Consider the following 27,088-nt stretch of genomic DNA (forward strand, 5'->3'; position numbering starts at 1 on the left):
ATTGTGTAAGTAATAAATTGTAATATAATTCCCCCATACTAAAGTGTGCCTGTCTGAAAACTTCTTCTCTCTCACATTAGAACAAATTGTAGAAAACCTTTAGAAATTAGCTTTTTGAAAACTTTTTTCCCCAAACCACCACAGGTGCTATTATCTATGTGTGCTCTTCACAGAGCCCACTATCCAAGTAAACTCAGTTCCATCACACTGTAGTGGGATGCTCAACAACACATGCTACAAGATTCTGTATGAAAAATCTCACAGTAAAGATGTAAAAGAGAAGGTGAAAGAAAACAGTTAAAAATAAAAGCTATATTGCATAAGTCACTTTTGGAATTGTGTTTGCACTGGTGGAAGTTCACTCTCATTCAACTGAGCAAAGCATGTGAATTAAGGTACTTTAAAAAGACAAGAGACAGTTGAAGTAAGTCTTTAAAAGCTAGTCAACTCAAGTGCTGGGAAGGGAAAAAACCAGCAAGCTATAGTTAACTCAATATCCAACTAATACAGCAATTAAACAACAAACAGACATCAAAATAAAGAGAAAATCCTCTCTCTCTGTACTTAATAAAGTCATAGAAAGGTTGGGGTTGGAACCCTAAGATCATTAACTGTCATTCACCAAGGCAAACAGCCCTGGTATAGGCACATCTGCAGCAGAGCAGGTGATTGAGGGAAGCAGGGCAAATTTCTAGAGCTGGGGGAACCATGTTTGGTGGAGTCAACAGCGGTGACTGATCTAAATATGATCTACCTGCCATGACTCACCACTCATCAAGGTGAAACAGCTCCCTGGCTGTTCCGACCATCTCTCTGTATTCCTCCCAGGCTACCTGTCCCTGCTTCCACCCTCTGTAAGCTGTGTTTTAAGTTTGTCCAGGAGCTCCTTGTTCATACATGCAGGCCCTCTGCCATTCTTACCAAACTTCTTCATAGGTAGGAGACAAACCTTGAATTTCAAGCAGCTCTCTTGGGCCTCTTCCTTCCAGAGCTCTATCCCCCTGGTACTCTACCAAGAAGAGACCAAAGTCTGCTCTACAGAAGTCCAGGGCAGTGAGCTTGCTCTGTGCTCTTCCCTCTGCCTCAAGGATCCCAAACTCCCCCATTTCATGGTCATTGCAGCCCAGGCTGCCCTTGCACTTCACATTCCCCACCAGGCCCTCTTGTTGGTGAGAACATGATCCAATGCAGCACCTCTCCTTGTTGAGTCCTCCATCACTTGTAGAAGGAAGCTATCATCAGTGAATTAGAGGAAGCTCCTAATCCAAGAGGTTTGTGGCCTGTTGTGTTGTCCCTCAACAGATACTGGTGTAATTGACATCTCCCATGAGGACCAGGGTTTGTGAATGCAAGGCTACTCCTACCTATAAAGGGCCTTGTCTGCTCAGTCTTCCTTGGTCAATCTAAAGATGGACTGTAGCAGATTCCCACTGTAATGTCCACCTGTCCCCATCCTGCCTCTAATCCTGACCCATAGGCTCTCACTTAGCTCCTCATCCATCCCCAGGTAGAGCTCTAAACACTCCAACTGGTCACTGATATAGAGGGCAACACCACCTCCAGGTTCTTGGTACCTCTTGCTGAAACTGGAATCTAGCTGATATGATTGGGATGGCACATCATTCCACACCTTATCACCATTAAACAATATTCCCCTCCCCCACCACATCCAGTTTTATGCCTTATCAGTAAGTCCCACTAGTCCTCTTTTCCTTTTGAGGCAAATCCCACCTGAATTCATCATGCCCTGTGCTATGTGGGCCATCCCATTATCAAAGAAATCAAAAATTTGGCAGTGATACCTGCCACAGACTCATGTATTAATAGACCGGGTCAGTCTGATTCTTTCAATGTCACTACCTGCACGTGGAAAAATAAGAGGAAAAAATAACCTGCATCCGTCATTCCCTTACCAACTATACCAACGCCTTGTAATCTTTTGATGGCTTTTGGACTATGTGTTGTCACTTTGTCACCATTCACATGGAGGACCAGCAACAGGTAGAAGTCTGAAGGCTGAACCAGGCTAGGAAGTTTCCTGGTGACATCCTAATCCCAGGCCCCAGGAAGGCAGACTTCCCTGAGGTGAGGGTCCTTCCAGCATATTGGAATCTTTGTTCCCCTTAAAAGGGAATCATGTACCACTACAATCCTTCTTTTTTTCCTCATGCAACTGGACTTGATAGGAGGTGTAGTCCTTTCTTGACTTGGCAACACCTCTGCTGGAGAAGGACCTTTGTTCTAGTCATTGTGATTGCCTTACCACATCCAGAGCCCCATACCTATTGAACCTCGTTGGTAACTAGAATCCTAAGCTAATTTACAAGTAGCTCGTGAGCTTTGCAAAAAAGTCTTTCACTCAGACTGCTTACTCCTTTAAAGCAGTGGACAATATGGTAAAAAACCTGCTCATGACACTGTTTCCCTTCAACTTTGTTTATTGATGTACTGAACATGAAAAAGTACAAAGAATCCAAACACAAAAGAAAACATGTACAACCTCTTAAATACTCAACAGAATATATTCTCTATTCCAACAAATGTGAATTAAGTCATACTATACAACTTCAAATAAATACCAGCCTTATATTTTACTAAGTGCTCTGATAAACACTGTAAAGTGAAGCCCAATTTACATGCCTTCTCATCAATGCCGTAAGTTGCTACAGTAGTATAGGAAAGAAGCATGTAGCTACTGTTTTTCCCGCATTGGAAAGTTTGTGATTTATATACTATATACAACTTTTAATGCAGAGGAGTAGCTTTAACAATCTAAATGCACCTAAGAATGAGGAAGTGCTCAGGAAGCCAATTGATTTTTGAATAGCATTGAGTGGGTCAGCATGAAAACTCGCTTATTCACTTTAGCACGCGCTTCACAGTATATGTACTGTACTATACTGAAAATTTTATAACTACAATTTAAATGAATAAGAACCAAAACCAACTGCAAATATAGTGTACAACTATGTTATGCATAGAACATTGCTTTTTCTAAGGGGAAGCGTATGAGCATCTCAGTTTATACAAAAGCAGGACGTAACTACATAGTTGTCAGTGCATCCTGGTGAAGGCATCAAACCCTCAGCTTTTTTTGAAAAATTTAATTATAAGCTAGATGCTAATCAGAAAATATTCTGTATTTGTTTTCCTTAAATTTCTTCAATACATGGTAAAGACTTTTTCTATTTCCCCAAATAGTGATTTAAGCATCATACAAAGTTAAACTTCAATAGCATACAGGTATTTATGGTTTTCATATGAAAAATGTAAGGAAATTTGTTCAAAACATATGTTTATATTTGTTTTTTTTTTACCACAAACATATTTATAAACAAAAATGTTGCATCACCATAAACAGCTGAAGCTAGACTATCTACAGACAAAAAGAGCAACAGATTTGATGCACTGTAAATTCAAGTCCTCAGGACAAAAAAAAAAAAAAAGCAGACCTCAAGTAACAATGTTAATGCCATTTACAAAGAAAAAACTCATACAAAAACATTCAAAATTGAACATCACTTGGCATGTAACTTAAAAAATAAACCAAAATCAAAATTGGCTGAAAGGTTCATAACTTAAGGTCTTATTTACATTACACAAAGCTCAGGTGTTAGCCTTGAACTTAACCTTCAAAACACCTCCTAACATACCCAACTCAGGCCACTTCTTCTGATTTGCTACTGTGCAAACCATGCTCAATGTCTTTTAAGACAAAACAATTCTTCAAACAATAGCAAGTACATCACTAAACACCGTGAGCTCTATCTGAAGGGAATTCTTTAGGAAGAACAGATTTTTTTCCCCCATCTCTCAGTATTTTAAGTTTTCTGCTTGCTCTTATATTCTTTTTTTAAATTTTCACTTGTTTCAAAATCACAAATTAATGTGAGCCACCTATCGCTTAATAACCAGGATGATCAATGACTCCACTGATGATTACAAAAAATGAAACCAACAGTGCATCCCATTGACTTTACTTCTTAATACAAAGGTCTCAAAAGTATTTCTACATCATAAATCTTTCTAAATTTTTCCCAACAACTGCAAATTTCCTGGTAAGTTTTAAAAGCTCACTAGGTGCCATATGAAGAGATTTCTCAAAGTATTCAAGTCAAAATATTTGTTCCAGGACCAGTAAAAAGTTTCTCCAAATTTTTTTTTTTTACAAAAATAGATGCTTTTTTTTTTCTAAACCCACATCAAAGAGGTTCTTATCTCTTTGGCAAGGTACTGCTTTACGAAAAGTTCTCCAGTATTCTTACAATAAGCTTTTATAACGTGTTCCCATTCCCCAACCCAAATGATAATTATAAAATAAATACTGCTTACAACTTTATAAATAAAATGTAAACTTCAGATACTTTTCTTGAACAACAAACCAAAACAACAATGCATTACAATGTAAATTAAGCAAAGCAAATAAAAAAATGTAAAAAAAAAAACAACTTAAACTACTACACAAAGCCTCAGTATTTACTCATAGGTTCAAGGCAGTCATGTATAAAGAAAAAAACTTCTTCCCTTAGCTGAAACATTTTAAAAGGTCCACCTTCTTCAAAGAAGGCAATAGAATATGTATTGTAACAGGTAAAAACCCTGTACCTCTTGTCAATATTCAAACACAAAAGATATTTAAGAAGTTCTAATTCAAATATTAGCAATAAAAAATCTCATATATTCTTAGGATGCTAAGTAGTCATTTTATCCCCATTTCCACACTGACATACAACAAAGGCATTTACTAATGCATAAAGCTTCTTGTAAATTGCCTTTGTTGTATAGTTTTCATGTATTAATGCACTGAGAATAACTTATTAGGCTTTGTGCGTTTTGTTTGTTTTGAAGGAGACCTGCAATACTCTGTCACCAAGGCGGTATCCATTCAGGCTGGCTATTGCCATAGCTGCCTCATCGTAGTTTGTCATAGTCACAAATCCAAAACCTTTGCACTTGTTGGTGTTAAAGTCACGGATGACTTTCACATTGGTTACTGCTCCGAAGGGTCCAAACATTTGCCAGAGGATACTCTCATCAGCATCAGGGGCCAAGTTGTACACAAAAATGCACCACCCAGTTCCTGCATGCCCAGGGATATTAATTCCAGCCAAACTGGTCATTCCATCAATGGTCATTGGAGGAAACCTACTGACGAATGAGGGAAAGCAAAACAGAATCATAAGGTGGCTGTTCACCAAAAATCCCAGCAAAGAAATGTCAAAATAAAAAAGAAAATGATACAGAGCTTTTCACAGGACGAACATGTTGCTCAGGCTAATAAGGGAACATCACAAACATTTTTCTACCCCCAGCTGCACAAATACCATGTAAAAAATTATACACAAGTAGGGAGAACAGTGCTAGGTATGTCTGAGATGATGTAACATAGAAAATCAAAAGGAAAGCATGCTATAAACCTGGTGAGGATTAGTAATTTGAAACAGGAATTCCACAGAACTGCTATAAAACGTTTATTTATTTCATGCACAATGCAACAAAATGAACAATCTCAGCTGAAGTCTCAACATGCAAAAATCCAACATAAGTCTTACTGAAAAGAGTTCGCAAATTACTACAAAACAATTTTGAATATGGTTATTATAAACCAAATAGTTCTTTTTTACCTCTTTACTCCATAAGCTATGTTGAGCAGATTGTCCAACCTACAAAACATTTAGCAACATGTTCAGTCTTCAGACTTTTCTATCCTTTAGGATTAAGGAAACTTAGTATATTACGGTCACATCCATTATACCCCACAGAACCTCATGTAATGTTAATGTATCACCACTGAAAGAGCTGTCCCACCTTACTACACCTGATACAGTTAATGGGTAGTAACCACAACCATAAGAAGTTCATTTCATAAAGTATACCACTACCACAAGTTTAGCCTAAAACAAATAATGTTAGCATTAAGTTACAGTCAGTGAGCACACTAGTTAAGTTTTCCACCTTACTAGCTTTGTTTAGATGAAGAGTTTTATCGAGGCTTCTGACAGTGTGCACATATGACTACCAAGACAAATGCAGTATTTTGGAGCGGTAGCAAACATCATAACATGAACTGCAGAAAGGATTTTTCATTTTCTTACTCCTTTTGATAATTCCAAGAAGTCAAGCAGGTGAGGCAGAAGGCTAGCTAGGGCTTTTGGAGCTAAGGCCAAAAAAGCAAGCATATGGACAGTGGAAGCAAGGTCAGGTGACAATATTCGGGAGGAATACAGAGATGCTGCTGGCCACTGAAGGGAGTGAATTTATGTAAACAAAGCTTAATTGGAGTTGACACTGGTCAGAAATGTGGGGGACAACAAAAAGTGCTTTTCTGAATGTCAGTCACAAAGAGCAGTCCAAAAATGACAGCAGACCATTACAGACAACAGACCATTGTTAGTGAGGATGTTCACCTCACTAACAAGGACACAGAACAGGTAGAGATTTCTCTGCCTGTCTTCAACAATGATAATGGGGCTAAAAGGGTCCCAATTTTTTTTGAATATACACACATATATACACATATATATGTTAGATTGTAAGCTTTCTCCATGTATTTCTTTCCTCTCCTTCCTCCAAGCTGCTAAACTGTAGTATGACACTGCAGCTCTAAACCCTTTGAAATTACCTGGCTGACACCTGGGACACGCAGTGCCTACCACTCCTATTACTCTTACTCATGGAGTCCCTCAAAATGCTTCCTTAGGAAAATGTCTACCCTGAAGAAGCTCTTGTTTCTTCCTGGCAAATCCCAGACATGGGAAGAGAAAGTCTTATTACGGATTTTCTTCGAGACTCCACAAAATACGAGCTTAGGTTAAAAAAAAAAGTACAGTTGACTTAGTTTCCTCAAACTACAGAGCATTAGGATTCTGCAGTAAGCCAGGTTTGTGTAATACACTGTCAAGAAAGTAAGCCACCAAATCTCTAAAAGAGCAGAAAAGAGGAAATTAAAAAATGCATGACTACCATCAGTACACTCAGTGTCGATGAAAGAGGTCTACTGTCATTGACATCCTGGGAGGGGGAGAGGAAGGTGAGGAGTTCTATAAACACCATCACTTACAGGCCCTTGCTATAAAGCAATCAGCTGAGGACTTCATTCAGTAATGGAATCACTTGTATGATTTTCTATCAGTTACCCTGAAGATTTGAAAATATTTTGAAGAAATTCTCAGGGATTTTCCACTGGAAACTTTTAGAGATCCTTTAATTTACACATCCTATACAACAATTACATAGAGCAGCCTTTGAAAGTCCAGATCAAGTTTTGTCTTAATAAGAAAAAAAGAGGCACTGTATTGATTCTGTTGCTTTTACTACTCAAGTTTATGCTGATTGTTTTCAGGCCTCTGTCAACTGTTAACAGAGATGGGGCAACTGCATCAGTTAATCCTGTCTGAAATGTCAACAAATGTCAAGAATTAAGATTTCTTTCCATGTAACTAATGAAAGATCTGAAGCATTGGTGCCATCTCAACTATTTAGTCAGCACCACGTCTGGAATGCTGCAGCAATGCAAAGCAAAGACCAAAAAACCAAGAAAAGATGATTTCCCTTTACAGTTAAAAGAATAAAAATTTGAAAAGATTGTCTTTTAGTGAAGAAGGGTAAGTCTTAAGGTTTTCACAAAAAAACCCAAATTCATTTTGTCTGCAACTTCAGCTTACCTTTGATCAGTCAGTTAAACCCTTTCCTTCCTTCGACACTGATGAAAGATTTTATTCTCTCTCTCCTATTTACTACAGACTTGGTACTTATTTGGTGTTTTTTGTTACCATTACACTTGTAATGTGGAGCATATCATAGTATCTCTTAAGGTGATTTAAAGCATTACTTTACACTGAATATCTCAGGGAAAAAACCAACTTGCCAGCGATATTCATAAAAATACACTGCTTTTTAGACAAAAATAAGCCTCCACCAATCAAAATTTAAGGTTAAAACCCTAAAGCTGAAGGACATGAGTAATCTACGGAAATTACTTAAGTGCAAAGAAATAGGTCTTATCCAAAGAAAAAACTCTGAAAGTTGGAGAATTTTTACTAATGGTGATAGATCTACCTGGAGTATCAGTTAAATACAAATGCTACCCCAGTCAGCATCCAAGTAAAACTGAACACAGATGAGCATCTGTGAACACGTGTGTTCAGCTGAACTCAAGGAGTCAGCAGGGCAAGACTTGCCAGAAAATGCTATAACGTAATATGCACAGGCTGTACAACAGCTCCCCCACGACCTTACTTCACACAGTGCACTTGAGTCCATCCTGCAACTTCTGTCCCTACACTCTGCCTATGGAACAATGGTAAGCTTACTTTTATACAGTCTTCAGCACACTGTTCTAAAGTAACCCTTTTATTCCCTAAGAAATGGTAAGGAAATCCACCAAGTAGTAAAATTGGTTATTCCCTCCCTTATGACAGAAAGCCTGCTCTTCACACCTGTGAGACACTTGCAGCACATAAGGTTGAAAAGCTGAAAAAGAGAAGAATTCAGAAATTCCAACAGAACTGCAGTCCATGAACTCTGAATATTCAGCCTGTAAGTGAGGGTAGCCAATGCAGAGCTTTTAAAATTTGGTACACTCTCTTTGAAGAAAGCTGCCAGCTGATTTTACTTCTTGAAAAAATAAAATAGAAACTGCTGAAATGTATTACTGTTTAACACATTCCAGTCACATCCTTAGGAGCAGAGGGAGGGAAGAAACAATCAAAATCACTGAAACGAAACCCAAGGTACTCATGAATGTAGATAATACAGTATTTGTTTTGCTTTGTTCTCGCCATCTGTCCCTTTTGAACATACTAAATATCACAGGGAACTGTATAGCTGTAATTTTAATGTGATGGGAACATATATCCCCAAAAAACACATGCAAAAAATATTTGACTAATCTTCATTATAAAAATTTGTAATAAGATAAAGTGTAGCATGGAGGGCTTAGACAACTGACAAGGGAAAAAACAAAGCCTGAGTGGGGAAGAAAAATAGAGGGTGGGGAAGAGAAGGCTGGCTCTGGCATGCTTTATGGCTAAGAAGAAAACTAAACTGCCTAGGTCAATGTTAACTGAATCAACTTGTGCATTACTCAAGAATAATCTAGGAAATGAAAAGTCATCTTTGGAAAAGTTTTTAGTGACTGAGTAGAAGAAAAAGATGTCACTTTAGTTTAGCTAAGTAGGTTTATTAGACATTGAAATGCAATCAATAGGATGGCATCCATTTTTGCTTTAGCTGTACTGTAGGAGCAGAGCTAAAGTTCACACAGAAGTCGGAGAAGCGGGAAAGCGCCGCAGTGGAGGCAAACAAACACATCTGTGGGAACATGCAGGTTTCAGCACAGCTGTACACATTATCTGACTTACCTAAAACGTTGAGCCTGCTGAGCTAGAGGTGCTGGATACCTTCTGTTTGGAGAATGGTACAGCTGGGAAAGAACGGCCTGACTGGTTTTTTGGCTTGGATTGTTAGCAAACTTTACAGTGATGGGCTCTGTGGCACCTGGAGGTTTCTGGCCATTCAAGCCCTTGATAGCTTCTTCTGCTTCAATTCGCTTGTCAAACCGGATAAACCCCACGCCCCTTGATACCCCTGCACAACATGAAGGAAGCATATAATAGTTAATTCAGAGACTCCAGAATATTAGTTGTTAACATTTTATTTTCAAGGCCAACTGCTATGTTAACGGTCAATCGCTGTGAACACGTGACAAATTTTGAGCGTAACAGAACTGAGCTTTGGCTCGGAATATGAATTTTCTACTGTAATTTTAATTTTTATTTTTAACTTAACTGATGTAAGACTCATTTGTGCAAAAAGCTTGGAGGGTTGAGGGAAAACAGGGGAAACAACTTAAACCTAGTGAGCCAAAGAGGAACTCTGAAACAAAGCAATTTTGGTGAGGGTGGAGATGAACTCGGAATCAGCTGCACTGTAACCTTCGGTCAGTGTACACTACCCTGCACCCTTTGGAGCAAATATGCTGAGAAGATGATGACATGCACGTTCTAGACTGCAGTAACAGGAATTATGGGTATGTCTTAACAGTCCATGGTTACCTTTAAATATAAGATTTATTTTCAGTGTACCACCATACACCACTAAGTGTTATTTTTTGAAGGAAACTTTTCTTGGTATAGAGAAGTCAAAGACAACATGCAAGGGGATCAGCAAAGTGAAGGAAGGTCTTAGGAACATTGCACATCAAAAATTTATATTGTCTTAGACATAAACACTAAGCTGTCAACACTTGAACCAACTAACGTTAAAGCCACTAACAGCCAATATTAGTTGAATGCTTTATTGTAATATTCCTAGTGCCATTTAGAGGTCCATTATGTTTTGGTTCATAAACAATGATGATTTAAACCATCAAAGTGACAATAAGTGGGTATAAAAAAAGCCTCAAAGAGGCAAGTGTCACAGTTTCAACTTCACATTTTTTATCTGTCAGTTTGTGTCACAACCTTATTATTCATATCATTTTGTGCCTACCTCTCCCAAATTACCAAGAAGGAAGGAAGAAAGCTTAAACCTGAACAACAGTCTCTATGCTAGAAAACTACTGTGCAAATACCAGGATTTATTAATACTTAGAATTACCCAGCACATTAGAAGTTTAATTACATTTACTTACTGGCCCATTTGTCAGATCCCATCTATTTCTACGCAAGAATACACAGGAACATACTGTAAATGATTATTTATTGCAAAGACTGGAAATCTGACCCAAAAATCTGCTACTTCTATGCATCAGTTTTTGGTCTTTAGGTTTCCTTTCCATGCCTCTACACTCTCAGCAATTCACACTATTAAAACACCGTATAATGTGTCAATATTGAGATTTCTTTTAACTTAATGGAACTGCAAAGGACTACATAGAAGTTCCTCTGCAGGTCAGTACAATCCTTTCAAAGTAAGACAATATGCAAAGTTTATGACCAGGCATCTGATTTGAAAAGGTACAACTATAAAAAAAGTCAAACCTAGCGAATCACAGAACATACCTGCTCCTGAGGAACTCAAAGTTCATGCATATGCCCAAAGTTAATGAGTCAACCTTGAAAACAGTCTTAAAAGCAATTACAAGTGTGGGTCTTCTGTAATCCTAGCCTCAGAGAACCAGCTGTACATTTCTGCATAAAGTTTTCTTTTTTAGAAAAATAAAGTTTAATAGCATTTTGTAAGGCGCTGAGAGACTATTTTCATGCAGCAGCTTGGCGAGGAAGATTATAGCAGCTGTAAATTTAGTACAAGTCATCAAACAGTCTTCAAACCTGCACCTTCAGGGTGGAAATGACTCAAGCTGGCTCAGTACACTCCACAGTCTATTTTTGCCCATGCATATTTATGAACAATTCCAGGAGAAAAACGCATTTTCTGGTCTACATTATAGAGACAAGACCATTGTACTCAAAGATGAAATATTTCTTAAACTGCCAGTCCAAAAAGGAGAGGCCATGCAAAACTGCCTACTTACCAGTGACTTGGTCAACTAGAATACGAGAAGTAATAATGCGTCCATACTGGGAAAAGATCTGTTCCAGTTCTTTCTGGGTCATTGTTTTCGGAAGTCCACTAACATACAAATTTGCATCTCTGATAGAAGCTGAACTTGGTCGCGCATAGGAAACCTTAAGGGGAAAAACAAACAAACAAACAAACTCCTAAAAAACCAACACTTTAAAACCGGATGAAATAGGTTAGTCATTCGTTCTGAATGTGGGTTACTGGGCCTTTAGATTTGTTTTTTATTTTTCTGAAGCTGGGTTCTGAAAATACAGATGGAATGCAACACAGACCACATAGAAGAAGCTGACTACATGGACTCTCTGTAATTGGAGAACTACTTTCAAATAAATGAGAAAAAGTTAGGAACACACTCCAGCAAGCCTTGATGAAGAAAACGTTCTCCATTAACTTACTGTAAGATTAAAAAGACAAATTTAAGAAGTTCCAAGAATGTCTTCTTAATTCTCATTAAAAAGCACTAAAACATACAAGAAATTAACATTTCAGTGTGATATCTAGGCCAAAAGCACAGAAAGGCAGTCCAAAGCACTTAAAGGTTTCCAAATGTTTTTCAAGTGCTGTGCCCTTTGTACATGCGTTGAGCATCCTGTCAAATGACACAATCATTCATGAGGTCAAGATAAACTCAGCTATATCACTTTCACAGGCCTCAGAATGAATGGCAGAAGTAGGAATCCAACCTCTATTTTGACTGTTCATCAGCAGCTTGCCAATTTTAGCAACACAGAGGTCTTACAACTAAATGTCAATTAACAGTGAGATTCTCAGATCCTTTTGGACAGAAAGTTTTTTACTTGGTGCCTCCAAGTGTCAGTCAGAAATATTTTATGATGATCAAGTATATCCTTCAACTTTTAGATACATGTTACAAAACCAGCATGCTCATTACTTTCTCCTGAAGTCTGTACAAGTGGTCTTATGCTTACTACAGGAATGATTAAAACAGAACATCTGTGCTTCTTGAACATGACAAAACACTTTTATCTGGGGTTCTCACTGTGCAAAATGTAAAAATAAAAATGGAGTGGTTAGATTTATCTCCTTTCCTTCCCTCCCCTGCAATTAAGCCTGCACTATTACCCAACACTGGGCAGCTGAAACTTCATTCTGTAAATCTGTCTTTTGCCTAACTCTTTGACCCTTCTTTTCAAATCCTTCCTGTCTCATTTTCATGCAGATCAGCAGACTCCTAAGACTCCAGTGGAAGCAAAACAAAAGAGAGCACCCTGGAGATTAAACAAGCACTACCCTGAACACTGCTGTGATCCTTCAAGTTCTACCCAGAGTCTTTATGCAAGGTACCTTTGCGCTGGCGGAACAGCGCTGACCTAAAAAACTTATAGCTGTCCAACACACAGCCTCGTGAGCCACACTGCCTTGTTCTTTCCACATGACAGCCACACAAGAGCTGAAGACCTATGTTGAAAGTTACAGCACAGAGAGTAAAGCTTGCCTGCATTCAAAGTAGCAACAAAGACAGTGATGGCTACCCATTTCTACCAGGTAGAGAAATAACAACAGCTAAAGAATGAACAAACTTGCCCAACTTGCCCATTTGGCTCTTAGCTTCTTTAAGAAACAAAGTTCCACGCCTTAGAACTTGGCAGGATAACTTTCAGGAGACTGAAGGCCAAAGAACAGAGTCAGACTGCCTTGGGGACAGGACTAGACATGGTAAATCCAGGTATTAGCAAAACCAAGGAGTTCTGAATAGCTAAGTCAATGTTTGTTTTCAAAAGGAACCCTTCCACCAACACCTCAGAATTTAACTCTACACAGTAGGCCTGGGGACAGCAACAAAGTCCATTTATAACTGCACACAATTAACTGTTTTATAGTTTTAAATTATCTTAGGAATTGAGATACACTGAATAGTGTCCTATCCAATCCTTTTTAAGCTGTCAGACGTTTTTTCTTCCCATATGCATTTTGTCTGGTCCTCTGGAGAAAATTTCAAATTCCTGTAACTGTCAGCTAAGGAAGGAAGAAAAACAGTAACTTTTCTTTAAATTTAACAAAACAGCTCTAAAAACACTGGTCAAACAATATTTCACTACTGAGAAACTAAAACCTCCATGGTTTGCTGTAGGTATTGTGGACTTTACAACAGCTTTGAACTTAAATAAATACCTGTTACAAAGTTCCTTTCTATGCATGCACTCTTGCAAGTACTCACAACAGAGGTTATAGAGTATAAGCCTCACAAGCTCTTTTCAAACAGGACAAAATAAGTCTGTATGAATAGAAGATCCAAAGGCCTGCCAAAAGCCTTAAGTCATTACCTTAGGGTGCCACTGTTTTCCCAGTATCCAAAGTATCTAAACTTTACTCTAGAGGTAGTTCCTACAGATACTGATAGATCAAACAGCTCCAGTTCCTAAGTAGCCCAATGCAGTAATTGGAGTTTCCAACTACCTGCCCATTCCTGACTGTCAAAAATCATTCTAATTTGACACATGAGATAGAATAAAACTGAGGAAGTAAAACATGAGTAGAAGTAACATTGTGATCTGTATGAACAGAGACACACATAAAAAGCAAAGAAAAACCTTAAGTAAAGTAATTGACCTGTGAGGCAATACTTAGTACCCAAAGTTTTTTTCCCTTCTGGTCAATCTGAAGGGCAACAAAAAAGATCTGTAGAAAAAACTATCACCAAAAGGAAGACTGGGGAAAAACAAACCCAATGCTGACCAGGGCAGAAAAACTGCTGACCAGGGACACAGCAAAGAACAGGACACTTAGACTTTCCTTGCCTCAGTCTTCAGCAGTACAACTGACATTCAGGAATCCCAGGCCCAAGAGCAGTAGAAAGCCCGGAACAAGGAATATGTACTCTTAGTGGTAGAGGATCACACTGAGGAATACCTAAAATGCACAGAGAAGGTCATGTGGCCTGAAAGGCTGTGCCTACAAGTGTTTGGGGAGCTGATGGATATCACTGAAAGGCAATTCTTGGTTGTCCTTTGAAAGGTCAGGGGGAAGAGGGAAGGTTTCTGAGGAGTGGAAAGAAGCAAGTATCACCCATCTCAGAGTGACAAGAAACTCTCTTGCCCTCTGGGTAACTACACTCAGGTGAAACTCAACTCAATCCCTGGGCAGGTGACAGAGGAACTAACCATGGAATGGAACGACATGGAGGTGACTGGATGCACATGGATTTCTAAAGGTGAAGCCATGTCTGACCAATCTAAGAGTCTTCTAGATTGATATGACTGCTTTGGTGAACAACAGGAGAACAGTGGATGTTGTTTATATCATCTGTACATAGACCTGACACTCTCCTGAAATACGCTCATCAAGTGCACATTAAGTACACACCTAATGTTTGCTTGAGTGATTCTGTGATTCTGTAAATACATACAAAGTTAAGGGGGGCAGTGACGAGACTGAAAACCAGCTGAGCTACACCAGGCTCCATGGGCTGCAATCAGTGGCATGAAGTTCAGTTGGAGGCTTGTCACTGGTCTGCATCAATACTGGATCCAACACTGGATAACATCCTCACTATATGATGGGGCAGTGCACAACCAGAAACTTTTACAGATGTTACAAAACTTGGACGAGTGACTGACAGACCAGATATCCTGAGGGACTTCAACAGACTGGAGAACTGGGCAAACAGGATACTCAAAGAAGTTCAAGAAAATCAGAGTCCTCCCACAGGAGAGAATAATTCCATGTATCACTACATGCTGGGAGCTGACTGGCTGAAAAGCAGCTTGTCAGAGAACCCTGGAGTCCTTGTAGGTATCAAGCTGATTATAAGCCAGTGGAATGTACCCTTGTGACACAGATGGCCAACAGCCACCTAGGCTGAATTAGCAAAAGCATCACCAGCAGGTCAAGGGAGGTCATTCTTCCTGTCTACTCAGCACTGGTGAGACACTTGCATGGGACTCCCTCCAGCTCTGGGCTCCCCAGTGCAGTAAGATATTTTTTACACCTAAGAATACAATGCTGATCACAGGTTACCCTTCATGGAAAGCACGCCAGTGACTACTCATGTACCCTAACTGATATATACTCGAATCTGGGCAGATTAGTCACAGGAATAACACACATTAAACCAAAATCAGTGGTTCATCACCAATATCCAAACACTATATCTAGCCATCTTGCTAAGCACCAGAAGTTCTGGCCAGGCAACAAATCAAAGAAACAAAACTTGAGAAACACAGTGTAATTTAAGTTTGATTTTTTTTTGGCAAAACATTACTAGCCATCTTTGATTCTTGCAAGTCAGCACCACTAGAGAAAAACAAGGACACCATAAAATATTACTAGTATAAGGGAATTAATTCCTATGCAGGAGAATGTTGCCTGGAGTATGGGATATACAGTTTCTTTTCTCTATTGATGTCAAAGTCCAGTGATTTCAGTTGTAATACAAATTTAAAGCAGAGACTCCCTAGATTCATCTCCCTACCTGTATCCTGTCAGTTTTGATCATTTGGTAATTCCTTGCTGATAGTTCTAGATTTAGTCTCTTCAAACAATTTACATGCAGACTGAATTAACAGCTGTGCTAAGATTTTAATTCTACAGCTACTTCAACAAGTGAACAATTACAGTTATGCAATGTCAAAACCACTGAACAGAAAGCAAGTCAAGAAAGAGACTGAAAGCCTACGGTTTTAAATATTTAATCATGACACACTGTACAACACTGAACAGCACTACTCTGGAGATATCAATTTAAAAAACAGTTTTACTGAAATTTTCCACTGCAGTTACTAGGAAAGACACTTGTTTCTAGAAATGCGAACATTACACCACCAAATTCAAGCATTTTCACCACTGCTTTAATATTTCATTTAACATCACGATGAACCGATTTACAATTTTCAAGCGATAACTGTGAGAGTTGGCAGGTTAAGCAAAGAAGTTGCCAAAAATAAGAGACACAATCCCTACAAACGAATTTTTCAGTTTCTTACTATCTGCTACTTCCTACAGACACTTCAGTACCATGCTTGAAGCTCTTTTATCTTATAGCTTATTATTAGTATAAAGCGCAAATAGAAATAGTATTTGTATTCTCTCAAAGAACTTCAGAATTTACTATCACTTTCTCCTAAGCACCTCTACTTAACATATTCTCAAAAGTTTTTAAATCTGAATTCTTTAAATAATAAAATCAGGATTTCAGTCAATGTTTACATTCATTAACTACCAGTGTAATCTTTCTGCTTAGAACACTGCTTGCCCTTCAGGATAGTATCCAGTTGTTTTAAAATGCATGCTTCAGTGGAAAAAAAAAATCCAGTAAAAAATTACCATCCAGTCTGTGCAGACGAAAATGGGTTAAACCTATCTGCAAAGCAGACAGATTTATACTGAGAAGAGGAATACATTAGGAATCTGTAAGCCCTCTTGGCAAGTATAATAAAAACAAGGACATATTTTTGTTACAGCAATGTTCTCAGAGGCCTTTGTGCCAGGTACCGTGCACTTAAATTTGTATGAGACACCATGACTCAAGACCTCTTCTTAATTCAATTTCTAGTAAGAAGATGCTGCAGCACACCTCAGAGATAAGGTCTGAGCTGTCACTAGCCAGCAATACATCGTCTGAAACAGGAGAGTACACTGCTGTATATTCATCAAGTTTACTTCCTGTATCCCCTCAAATGAAAAGACAGCTCCGCTCAGACAAAGACTTCCCTCTGCAAAGGTGACTTACACTCAACTCTGTAGAACTACAAATGGATACTGCTCAACACAGCTTCACTTATGCATGTAGATTAAGATAATCAATATAACCATATCTGATAAAGCTGCTGCTTTTACAGCTTGTTGTGCAATAGGCAATGCATTCAAAAAATGGACACCAAAGTCATAGCCTTTCAGCATTATCAGAAGAGGTTTCACTGTTTCAGTCCACATCTCAAAGTGCTCCAGCTCTGACAACTACAACTCGTGTCAGTGTCACCAATCTGAGGTCGGTCACGGGATCCACATCTGCTCTGTTCCCAGAGGGAACAGCTGAGGGCATGAATTGACCAACCTGACAGGCTGCTCCTCTATAAAACCGGTCTATCAGAATCAGATTTGGCCATGAAGTAGTAGCAGGCTTAGAATATGTTCAAAGTGATTACTGATGGGCATAGTAGTTCACATGAACACGACTAGACAACACAGAAGTATCTGTATTTTATAAAGCTCTTTCTTGGAAAAATTTTTACCTGAATAACATGATTTTGCCAAAGAGCTGTACGCTAACTATATCATAACTATTAAGACTCACAAATATAAACCCAACACCAATTTATGAGTAAGATGAAAAAATAACACAGGTATGTATTTTACAAAATTAAGGAATGAGCACTCTGTAGGTAACTTCCACTGTAATAAAGTGAAGTCTCCTTACAGATAGTCCTTTGCAGCTTTTAGTAGCTGTTCACAGCAAAGGCTTCTAATTTTACATATTTAGAACCTTTACTCTAAGCATGTTAGCATACAGTATAGACACTGGCTAAAAGGTCTCCAGCATCTGAGCCTTCCACCAAATTTCAGATTAGTTACTGGACACAACAATGAATACTGGAGCTCAGAAAGACTTTTTACTTTCATTCCGCTTTGACCACGTTTCTTTATTTAACTCTCATCAGTCAGGAAACAACCACCACAACCTCTTGTGCTACTTGCCTGCTGCATACCCACACTGACCCCACTTTCCAGCATGCACCAAGCTGAAAGCTCTATCACCACAACAAAGCTAGGAAACTGAGCTAGCTGCTCAAGTTCAGTTTCTACACTAAAACATGAGATGGGAATTATGTGCTACAATCACAGAACAGCAGTTCTGCTGTTTTGCCTTTGAAGGGATCAATACAGAAAAATATTTTAAAATCTGCAGTCTTGTTAAAAATAAGCATTTAACTTAGAATTTAAGTACAAATAAAAGATATGAAACAAAAGGAGATCCAGTCTCCAAACATTTTCATTTTCCTACTTCTCACATACTTTTACTGTCAAAAGACCTTTCTCCATACATGGTTTACACATTTCTCCATACCATTCATGGTTCGGATCTGGTTACACCCCCTTTTCCCACTCATGCCCAAACAATGAGAGCACCAAGAATTTCAGACACTTAAAATGGAAAAAACAGTCAGATTTCATAGAGAACAGGTATGCAGCATAATATTAAGCCTTCCACACAATACAACAGAACAAAGTCTCTGAACAGACCCCAATTATCCTTATGCTTTTGGAGTTGAGGTAGATTTGTTCACACATTTTCCCTTCTTCTGAAGCAAATAAATAAACTTCAGTTTCTCTGTGTTTTGTCGAGGGAGTTGCTACTATTGACAGAAACTGTGGCAAGCTCATCCCCTGGGTCTCTCTTGCACTATTCCACGGGCACATATCCTAGAAAAGCACACAAAACATCTATTGCCACAGTTATCACTTCACTGAAGTATCTCACCTTTCAGGAAAAACTATTACTGCATAGATAAAAGACACCCAGAATCAATATTTAATATGTCAAAAAAACCCCAAAAAACCAAAACCACAAACAACAACAAAAAACCAACCAAAACAAAACACTAACTTGGAAGCTGCTAGCTTAACAGAGATCTGTTTATCTCAAGACTTCCATAATTTCAAAGGTAAGCAAAACCATATTTTACAATATATAAAGCATTCTTCCAGAGAGAATATTAAAAAAACCCCATACCTAGGAAAACCATAGCCTACCTAAAGGATTTTGCCTAACTAGAGGACTTAATACAGCATGGGAAAAGCAGAGTACAGAAGACGCACCATCAATCTCAGTAGTAACAAGCAGTTTTTCATTAGTTTTGTTGGCTTTTTTTTTTGCTTGCTTAAGGCTTGGTTTTTGAGCAAAGCTTGCAGTCTTCCTTCAGCTCCATACAGTACTGCTGGCCCCTTCAAATGTGCCCATTTCTGTGTTAGAAACACCCAATGCAGCTCAGAAAGGACTTTACTGCACCTACTGAGGCTTTATGTCTGCAAACCCGCTCAGCAGCCTTACGATGACCTGCCCTGGTCCAAGGATTCTCTTCCTCAGAGAAAGGAAGGATGGACTCTTGTAAGAAACTCCAATCAGCAGCAACATGGCCGTTGGGGCTCAAACAGAAAACAGACTATGTCACTGGTGAAGGTGAGATTAGCGCATTTTATGGTTTGGTCTGACACGCTGCATACAAATGAACAACCGTGTGGCCATAATGTGGTTTACAGGAAGTGACAGCAATACGCTTTTAGAAGTGAATCCTCCTCTCTACTATTCAGCTATAGGAAAAACAAGCAGCCAGTTTAAGCTGGTTAAGTAACATTCAAAGTCAGAGGAGATTTGAATTTCAGTGAAGAACAAATTTTACCTGGGGGTGAAAAGGCATGTGTGTGTTTATGTGCAGTATTAAAATGAAAATGCTGTCAAAGCTTTAACTGTTAACACAGCTAAAAAACTGCATAATTACAATTTACAGAACTCCTGCACAAATTTAAGAAAAAAAACCCCACCTTTACCTTTGTTTCAAGACAAATTGTTCTTCTGCCTCAGATCTGCAAGAGCAGTTAAAATTTTACCTTAAGAATACAGTCCTGAGTATGTAGTTACCCTGTCAAGACCACTACATGTTCTGGCAAGATAGCCCCTCTCTCAATCTGTGCTGACTGATAACATCAGTAAAAATCACTGGCTTTAATTAAACCTCCACACAGGATTCCCTTTTGCCCCTCACTAGAACAATGTTCTTTAATGCTGGGGGAAGTGGGGGTGAGAAATAACCAGTAAGGAGGGTTTCTCTCACATTCTTAGCTCACTTGCCTCTGGCATTTTAATAGACTTTTTACACAATTTATTGTATTTCATTGCTACCCAGGGACATTACTTAATGAAAAAATTACTACAAAGTGATACTATCAAATTTTTTACTACAAGTATCAGTGGTGAAGACAGGAACAATCTTACTCTTTTACATGCTGCACAAAACTCAGAAATCAAAGCATCATGTTTCTTTTTAGCATTTTGTTATTTTCCATTAAGTGTAAAAAGCATTTTCAAGAGCAGTACCATCAGTAAAATTTAAGGGTGGAGCTGTTGACCAGTTAAATTGGAACATAATTCCTTTAAAATGAATCTTCTTGTAAATCTAAGTAATGGTTCAGGGCACCAAGTTTTAAGGACACTCTGACTCAAAGGACACTAATGAAGTTGCAGCACATCCCTCACTTCAAAAGTCTTCCCATGCTGTACTGCACTTCTCTGGGCATTCATAAAGCTGACATGTTAGTATTCACTCTTCTACTCAAGTCCTAACTAGCTCTTCTCATTACACAGTTTTCTACAGGAGGGTAGTCAGTTAGGTGATGATGGCAAAGTAGAACATCTTGTGCTTGTAGCCAAAGAATTTGTCAAACTTCATTCCAGCACAAGGTTGGCAGAATGTTACATGTTAAGCCTGTTTTTATTTTAAATATATGCAAAGTTATAAAGGAGTGGGAAGAAAACCTACAGATTTAATACTTCAGATAAATTATTTCTTAAATCTCTATTCCCCTGATAGGTAATAATTACCCATGTAAACATCCCAATAATCCAAAGAGCTTCAGAGGAGGAAAACTCTACTAAATCTGACTTCTAAGCAGCACTAGGCTAGGTAAAACACACCTAGGTAATCAATGCTATCTTAAAATAAAAGGACCACTCCCAGGCCTCTAGCTATTTATTAAAACTATTTTTTTCTGCTTTCAAACACAGATTTGCATACATGTCTACACATCTCACTGGCATTCTTGATTAACAAAACTTGTATGCAGAGGCTCTGCCACTTCAGGCCCTGTCACACTGGTGAGCTGGGGATAGAATAGTGGAAGCTCCTCAGCTCTAGTTCACCTTAAAAGGAAGGAATGAGCACCACGTGATGACACTGTCATCTTCAGTGTCCCCTTGGCAGCTACAATCCACAAAGGACTGTGCCCAGCATTAAAGCAGCCCAGCATTCATGAAGAAAAGCCAGATATTTTCCTGTGTCTTTTTGCTACCCCTAGCAGTGCAGGTAAAAAGCTGCCTCCTATTCACCACCTTGCACAGCTCTAAGCCAGTTTAAAGACAGGCCATCTATTTGCCCACTCCTTTTCAGACCAAGAACCTGAGTACACCTTCTTGTTAATGCAGGAGTCTTTTACTCCACATTGAAAGATATTCCTATTTATATAGTCTCACAATAAATTCACTTTTTTTTTTTAAGAGTTTTCCTAAGAACCTGGTGAAGGGGAGCCACTGAGGATTTCTCCTCTCCTGAGCAAAAGCCAAGCCAACAAAAACGTGCACTAAATTTTCTTATCACCATGTGTAAATCAGTGACTCATAACCTTCTTGCTTCTCTGAGTCCTCCACATTTGGGAAGACCTTATCTTTCCAGGACAACCCAAATGAAAAAAGGAGCCATGGACAAACAAGCAGGTAACCAGAAAAATCACTCCAGGCACAGAAATATACATTTTCACTGTCCCAAATGGAACGAAGAGCCTATCAGCAGCATCATCTTCCAAAAGAGAAAAATCCACAGAAAACACTTTACCTTTCATAAGATACAATTCATTTTCACACTGAAGTTGCACAATTACATGAAGCCCAAACTTCACTACATGCAGGACGTAACCATTTTTACATTGCAAAGAACCATAAATTATGCCACAGAGGGTACCATAGAGTATGAGGAGGCATACTGTCTAGCAGAGCAGGGTTCAGGTATCCAACACACCTATATGTGCCTTCAACAGTAATGTATACTCACTCAGATGTTTTAATATTCAGGTGAAATCAGAAGGCAACACAACTGGTAGCAGGTACAAGACTAAGACTGCTTTGGAGGTATGGATCTGAAAGTTTAAGATACTTTACAAATTATTCAATGAAGTATTCCATAAAGTGTTCCACAGGATGTTCTTTTTAAAAAAGGTAATAGGTTTTCATATCACTACCCTTACAAAAAAAACTTAAGTCAGCATTTGCAAATTCACCTGTTCAATGTATTTTATTTCAAGAAAACAGGAAGTGGCATCCCCTTTTAGGGATCATAAATTGAGTATCCTCACTCTTCTATTAATGGATTGAAACAGTAGATAAGAAAAGCAACTCTCAAGATTTCTGTTTCTAGAAATTAGAGAAACTGAATTTAATAAACAAGGGCAGGAAGAGTTACAACACAACAGAAAAATATAGGAATATCAAACAGAGACCTAGAGACTAGGGCCCTAGAAATCCATAAATTCATAGATAACTGAAATAGTTATTTCAGCATTTATTTTTAAGGATTTGTAAGAGAAACAAGACAACCAGCAACCTTAAAAAAGGAAATATTAATAAGGAATTTATACCCTCTCTGAGAAGGTGAGGAGGAAGCACATAGTGTTCAGACAATATGCAAAATCGCATTTCTTCGCCTAAAGTATGCAACATAATTTGACAGTTAAAAAAAGTCAAATGTACATCCAGAATGTCAAGAAAAAGGAATTGTAATCTAACTCCAAATCTAAGCAGATTAGAAAGGACTAACATTTGCTTCATTAAGTCCTAGTCTATTCTACTGACATTAGCAGAATTCTTGTTACACTTGGAAAAGTAAAACAAATCAGGAATTCAAAACAATTCTGTTTCTTTAAATCATATTAACACTACATACTTTTATTGTTTTAGTTTGAAGTCTCAATCCATTCAGAGTGTTGATAGCTTTTTCGGCATCCTTGGTGTCAACGTAGTTCACAAAACCATAACCCAAGCTTTGTCCTGATTAAAAAGAAGGAATAAAAGTCATCATTAGTACTGCAGTGCCCCACAATGGGTAGCTAACTTTTTTAAAGCTATATAGACACACTAAGCAAACATTGCTTGTATTGAAGAACAGTATCTGCTCCAGATACAAATACAAAGTTTGTAATGGTCACAACATTTTCCAGTAAGGTTAGTAGATTTTAAGTAGCTTCTCTGTTCCTGTGTACTGCAGTACTTTCTCTGTTCAACACAGAAAAGGCTACTTTCAGTTTAATGGAAGACTTAAAAATGAGTGAGTTTAAAATGTTCTTCAGTGTCAGAATTTGAGCCAAATCTGAAGCCAAACATTTTTACAGGTGTCATTCATACAGTACATACAGCCTCTCAGTAACAAGGAGTTTAAAGGCTTCTTTTATTACAATATTCAAAACAACTGGTAATAGTAACTGCTTATGAGTTAAATATCAGTCAAAGATGCATCATTTTCAGATTGTTTTAGTGATGGAAATTCGGATGGCAGATGGACATAAAGCATTTTTAATTAGCTCAATCTCTGAACAACAGCCCATTTCTAACCATGCATTCTGTCTAAGTACTTATTAAACACTTGAGTTCAGCATAAGAGTCCTCTCAACAACTTCAAAACCTATAGTATGCCATCCCTAACTAGCACTTTTAGTGCATAAGAATGCAAATAGGTGTAAAATTTTAACATAGGGATAGTATACCACTTATTAAGAATACTATCCTTTCATTAGCACAAACCTTTTCAGAGACACTCCCATACTTTTGACCATTTTTTAAAAAAATAGCTATAGGGAAGCATCCAACATATCTAATTCACAAAATGCTAGTTAGAAAGATTATTTTGGATACAGAACAATATAAAAGGATAAACAGCATTATATAAAGCAAAAATGGCAATTTATTGCCAAAAAAGATAAAAGAACTTATGCTGCATCAAGTTCTTGTATTATTTAATATGTATACAGTACATATTAAACAGTATGTAATGCAAAAACATGATGGAAAGTTTGCACTTGATTCATTATGACAAGAGAGGGCTTACTAACAAGCCCATCACCTCTGGCATCCACAGTTTTGTACCAATTACCTACCATGGCACCAAAGGAACAAGGACACCATCACCATCCCACTCCCCAAAGCTGCCTCCATTCTTTTCTATCTCCTCCTCAGGTGAAATCAGAAGTCAGGTTAATATATGCACCAACAAAGAATCCAAACCCCAAGTGGATAAAGTAGTGAGCAACTTGTTCTAGAGAAACCTGTTCTGAGCAGGAGGTTAGACTACGTGATCCTCAGAAGTGCCTTCAACCTCAACAATTTCAGTCTCCTGTAACAAACCATATGGAAATATACAGAAGCATTTCTGTATTCATTTACACCTCCACCTAGATATATCTAAATTTCTTGTCTTGGAAGTGCCTTTTTCCTTATTAGTTTGATGACAGTAGAGCAAGTTCTATACCTGTCACCTCCATCACTCCCACCGTCTGCAGAAACTCTTCCTAACAGTGACTCCAAAAAAGAGAGGATGTCTTTTTGTGCATGACTTATTTCAGTCGTATCCTAATATAGAAATGCTGATTTTAGGTGTTGTTATTAATCTCCTAAGGAACCCATTTAAACCATAACCTTAAAATATGTTAAATTCTAAAAGAGAAAGCTATTTCAGATAGGATGTTCCAACTCATTAATTCCAGACTGAAGAGAAAGATGTGCAGAAGTTATTTCTACTACCCCTCTGCTGATGTGATCTACTCTTCACATTAAAAACACCCAGACCACTGCAGACAACAAGCATACCCTTCTGTTACAAAGGATTTAATTAATGACCATTCTTCTGAGGACACTCTATAGTTAGGCCAAACAATGACATAAAATAGCTCTGGACTCTTCCATCTGTGCCTCTTCTGCACCAAACTCCACTCACTTGTTTCCAAGTGCTATTACATGTTTAGGTATTCTGAATACCCTGTTTAGCCTTTTGCTGATCTTCAAAATTACAGCCTACTCAACCTTAACACAGACAAGAGTCTGACTACCTGAGCACATCAGCTCTTCATTCCATAACTCAGATCTACAAGCACTATTAAACTTAGCTTCTCCTAAACAAAGGAGTGACAAGAGTTTCCTATTTTTTTGTGAATTTGTACTTGCGCTGTTAAGAAGAACACATCCACCACTTTCAAGGGTGCTTATGTGCAGGTGAGCAATATTTCAGAAGTTACATGCTCAAACTGTTGAGCTTATTCTCTTTGACAGTTCTTGTGGCTACTTCATAGACCTGGTTACAGCTGTTTCTGTAGACTTTCTACTAGATTTTATGCTTGGAACACTACAAATATTAGACAATATGGTGTAGAAAAAAGCAACAGTTAACTAAATGAACGTTAAAACAGTCACCCAAAGTAGAAAAAGCAAAAATGATGAAAAATGCACAGGGTAATTCACAATACTTATCAGAAAAGAATCACAAATAAATTCTTTTTATTCTGTCCAAGTTGTTTCATAAACATTTACTATGAATAATGTACACAGCTGTAAAAGCCCAAAGAAAATCCTCTGCTATACAATATCCAGAAAAAGTCACAAATAAGTGCTGTCTACAGAAAAAGAGGTCAAGCAAAGTAGATGTGACAGAAGTGGCACTTGTTCATTTTCAAAGTTTTGCTTTTAAAAGTAGCAGCAATTTCCCTAAAGCAGGATTGAGGATACAGCCATTTCAATAGAATTTCTAAACCACTATTCTACTCCTGATAAAAAATAATTCAACTTCCTGAATAATTTCACTCTAGAACTCAACTTATGTGAAAGGACTCCTTGGTTATTTCCAGTAACTACTTCATTTTTAAGCAGAAGTTTATAGCACATTCCTGTTGCAAGAACTCAATTTTAGAAATAAAAATCATGACGAAGACTTAAGTTGGATTACTGTAGATGAGACTCAAATGAAAAAAATGCGCCGGCTGGGACTGCCCCAAACACCAAAAAAAAAAGACAAAAAGATCAAGAAACTTAACTGATTGTTTAGCAAAATCTAAGCCAAGTTTAGTTTTACTTTAAGGTAACTCAGAAAGACTGTGGGATTGTGGTGGTTTGAAACTCCCAAAGATCCCAAAAGATGCATCATTGCACTGTACATTTCCATGAGGCACAGCTATTTACACCACCTAGGAGAAGCACTGAATTACTGAATGCTCAAAGGCAATTATAAGACAGCTGACTTCACTTCATCACTAGTAATGACCTATGCAAAGCCTTCTCATGAACTTCGGAGGAATAAGATCTAGAGACAAGGTAATTGTTCCTATTGCCCTGTTTCCACCCAATTATTCATAAAAGATAAGAGAGTTGGTGACATGAAAGAAAGAAAAACTAAGTACTGGAGCTTTCTGAATACTGATGTATCTTACTATCTGGAGAAGTCCCCTGCTGAAAAAGCATTCATGCACAAAGCGCTTGGTTGCACAAAACAGCCCAGGTGTCCTGAGGCATCCCCCACTTCAGTGCTAGGAGATCAACTAGTGAAATATGTCATGTAAGACTAGAGATTGCTCTAGATACCACAATTAATAGGACATTGTTGTTTATGAGTATGAAGCAACATGTCTGGTGTTTTTCTTCTGCTGGTTACTGTAGTCTAAACATTTCCTCTGAAGTCCACTTCCACAGTGAACACAGCTCATCACTGTTCCTTGAGGAGTCTGCTGCTGTTCTCAGCATACAAGGCCCTTTCTACTTCATTATCAATTTAAAGATCATGTATCCTGATTACAGTATGAG

The 27,088-nt window shown here is 38.1% G+C and overlaps 1 protein-coding gene across 13 annotated transcripts in view; it reads right to left on the reverse strand.

The window, feature by feature from the left end:
* Window positions 1–2,420: 2,420 nt before the first annotated feature.
* ELAVL2 (ELAV like RNA binding protein 2) overlaps window positions 2,421–27,088 on the reverse strand; it is a 111,433-nt gene continuing 86,765 nt past the window's right edge. For 11 of the 13 annotated variants that reach the window (XM_027708880.1, XM_027708884.1, XM_027708878.1 and 8 more), the window contains 5 exons: window positions 23,193–23,296; window positions 11,477–11,630; window positions 9,363–9,588; window positions 5,625–5,663; window positions 2,421–5,148 (listed from right to left, as the gene is read on the reverse strand). In XM_027708880.1, coding sequence (XP_027564681.1) covers window positions 4,818–5,148; window positions 5,625–5,663; window positions 9,363–9,588; window positions 11,477–11,630; window positions 23,193–23,296 — 854 coding nt within the window. In that variant the 3' untranslated portion in view covers window positions 2,421–4,817. The remainder of the gene's footprint in view (window positions 5,149–5,624; window positions 5,664–9,362; window positions 9,589–11,476; window positions 11,631–23,192; window positions 23,297–27,088) is intronic. The other 2 variants (XM_027708877.1, XM_027708876.1) reach the window with 1 other exon arrangement.

This window comes from Neopelma chrysocephalum, unplaced genomic scaffold (assembly GCF_003984885.1).
Source record: "Neopelma chrysocephalum unplaced genomic scaffold, ASM398488v2 Primary Assembly neopelma1_96577, whole genome shotgun sequence".
In the NCBI taxonomy this organism is placed as follows: Eukaryota; Metazoa; Chordata; class Aves; order Passeriformes; family Pipridae; genus Neopelma; species Neopelma chrysocephalum.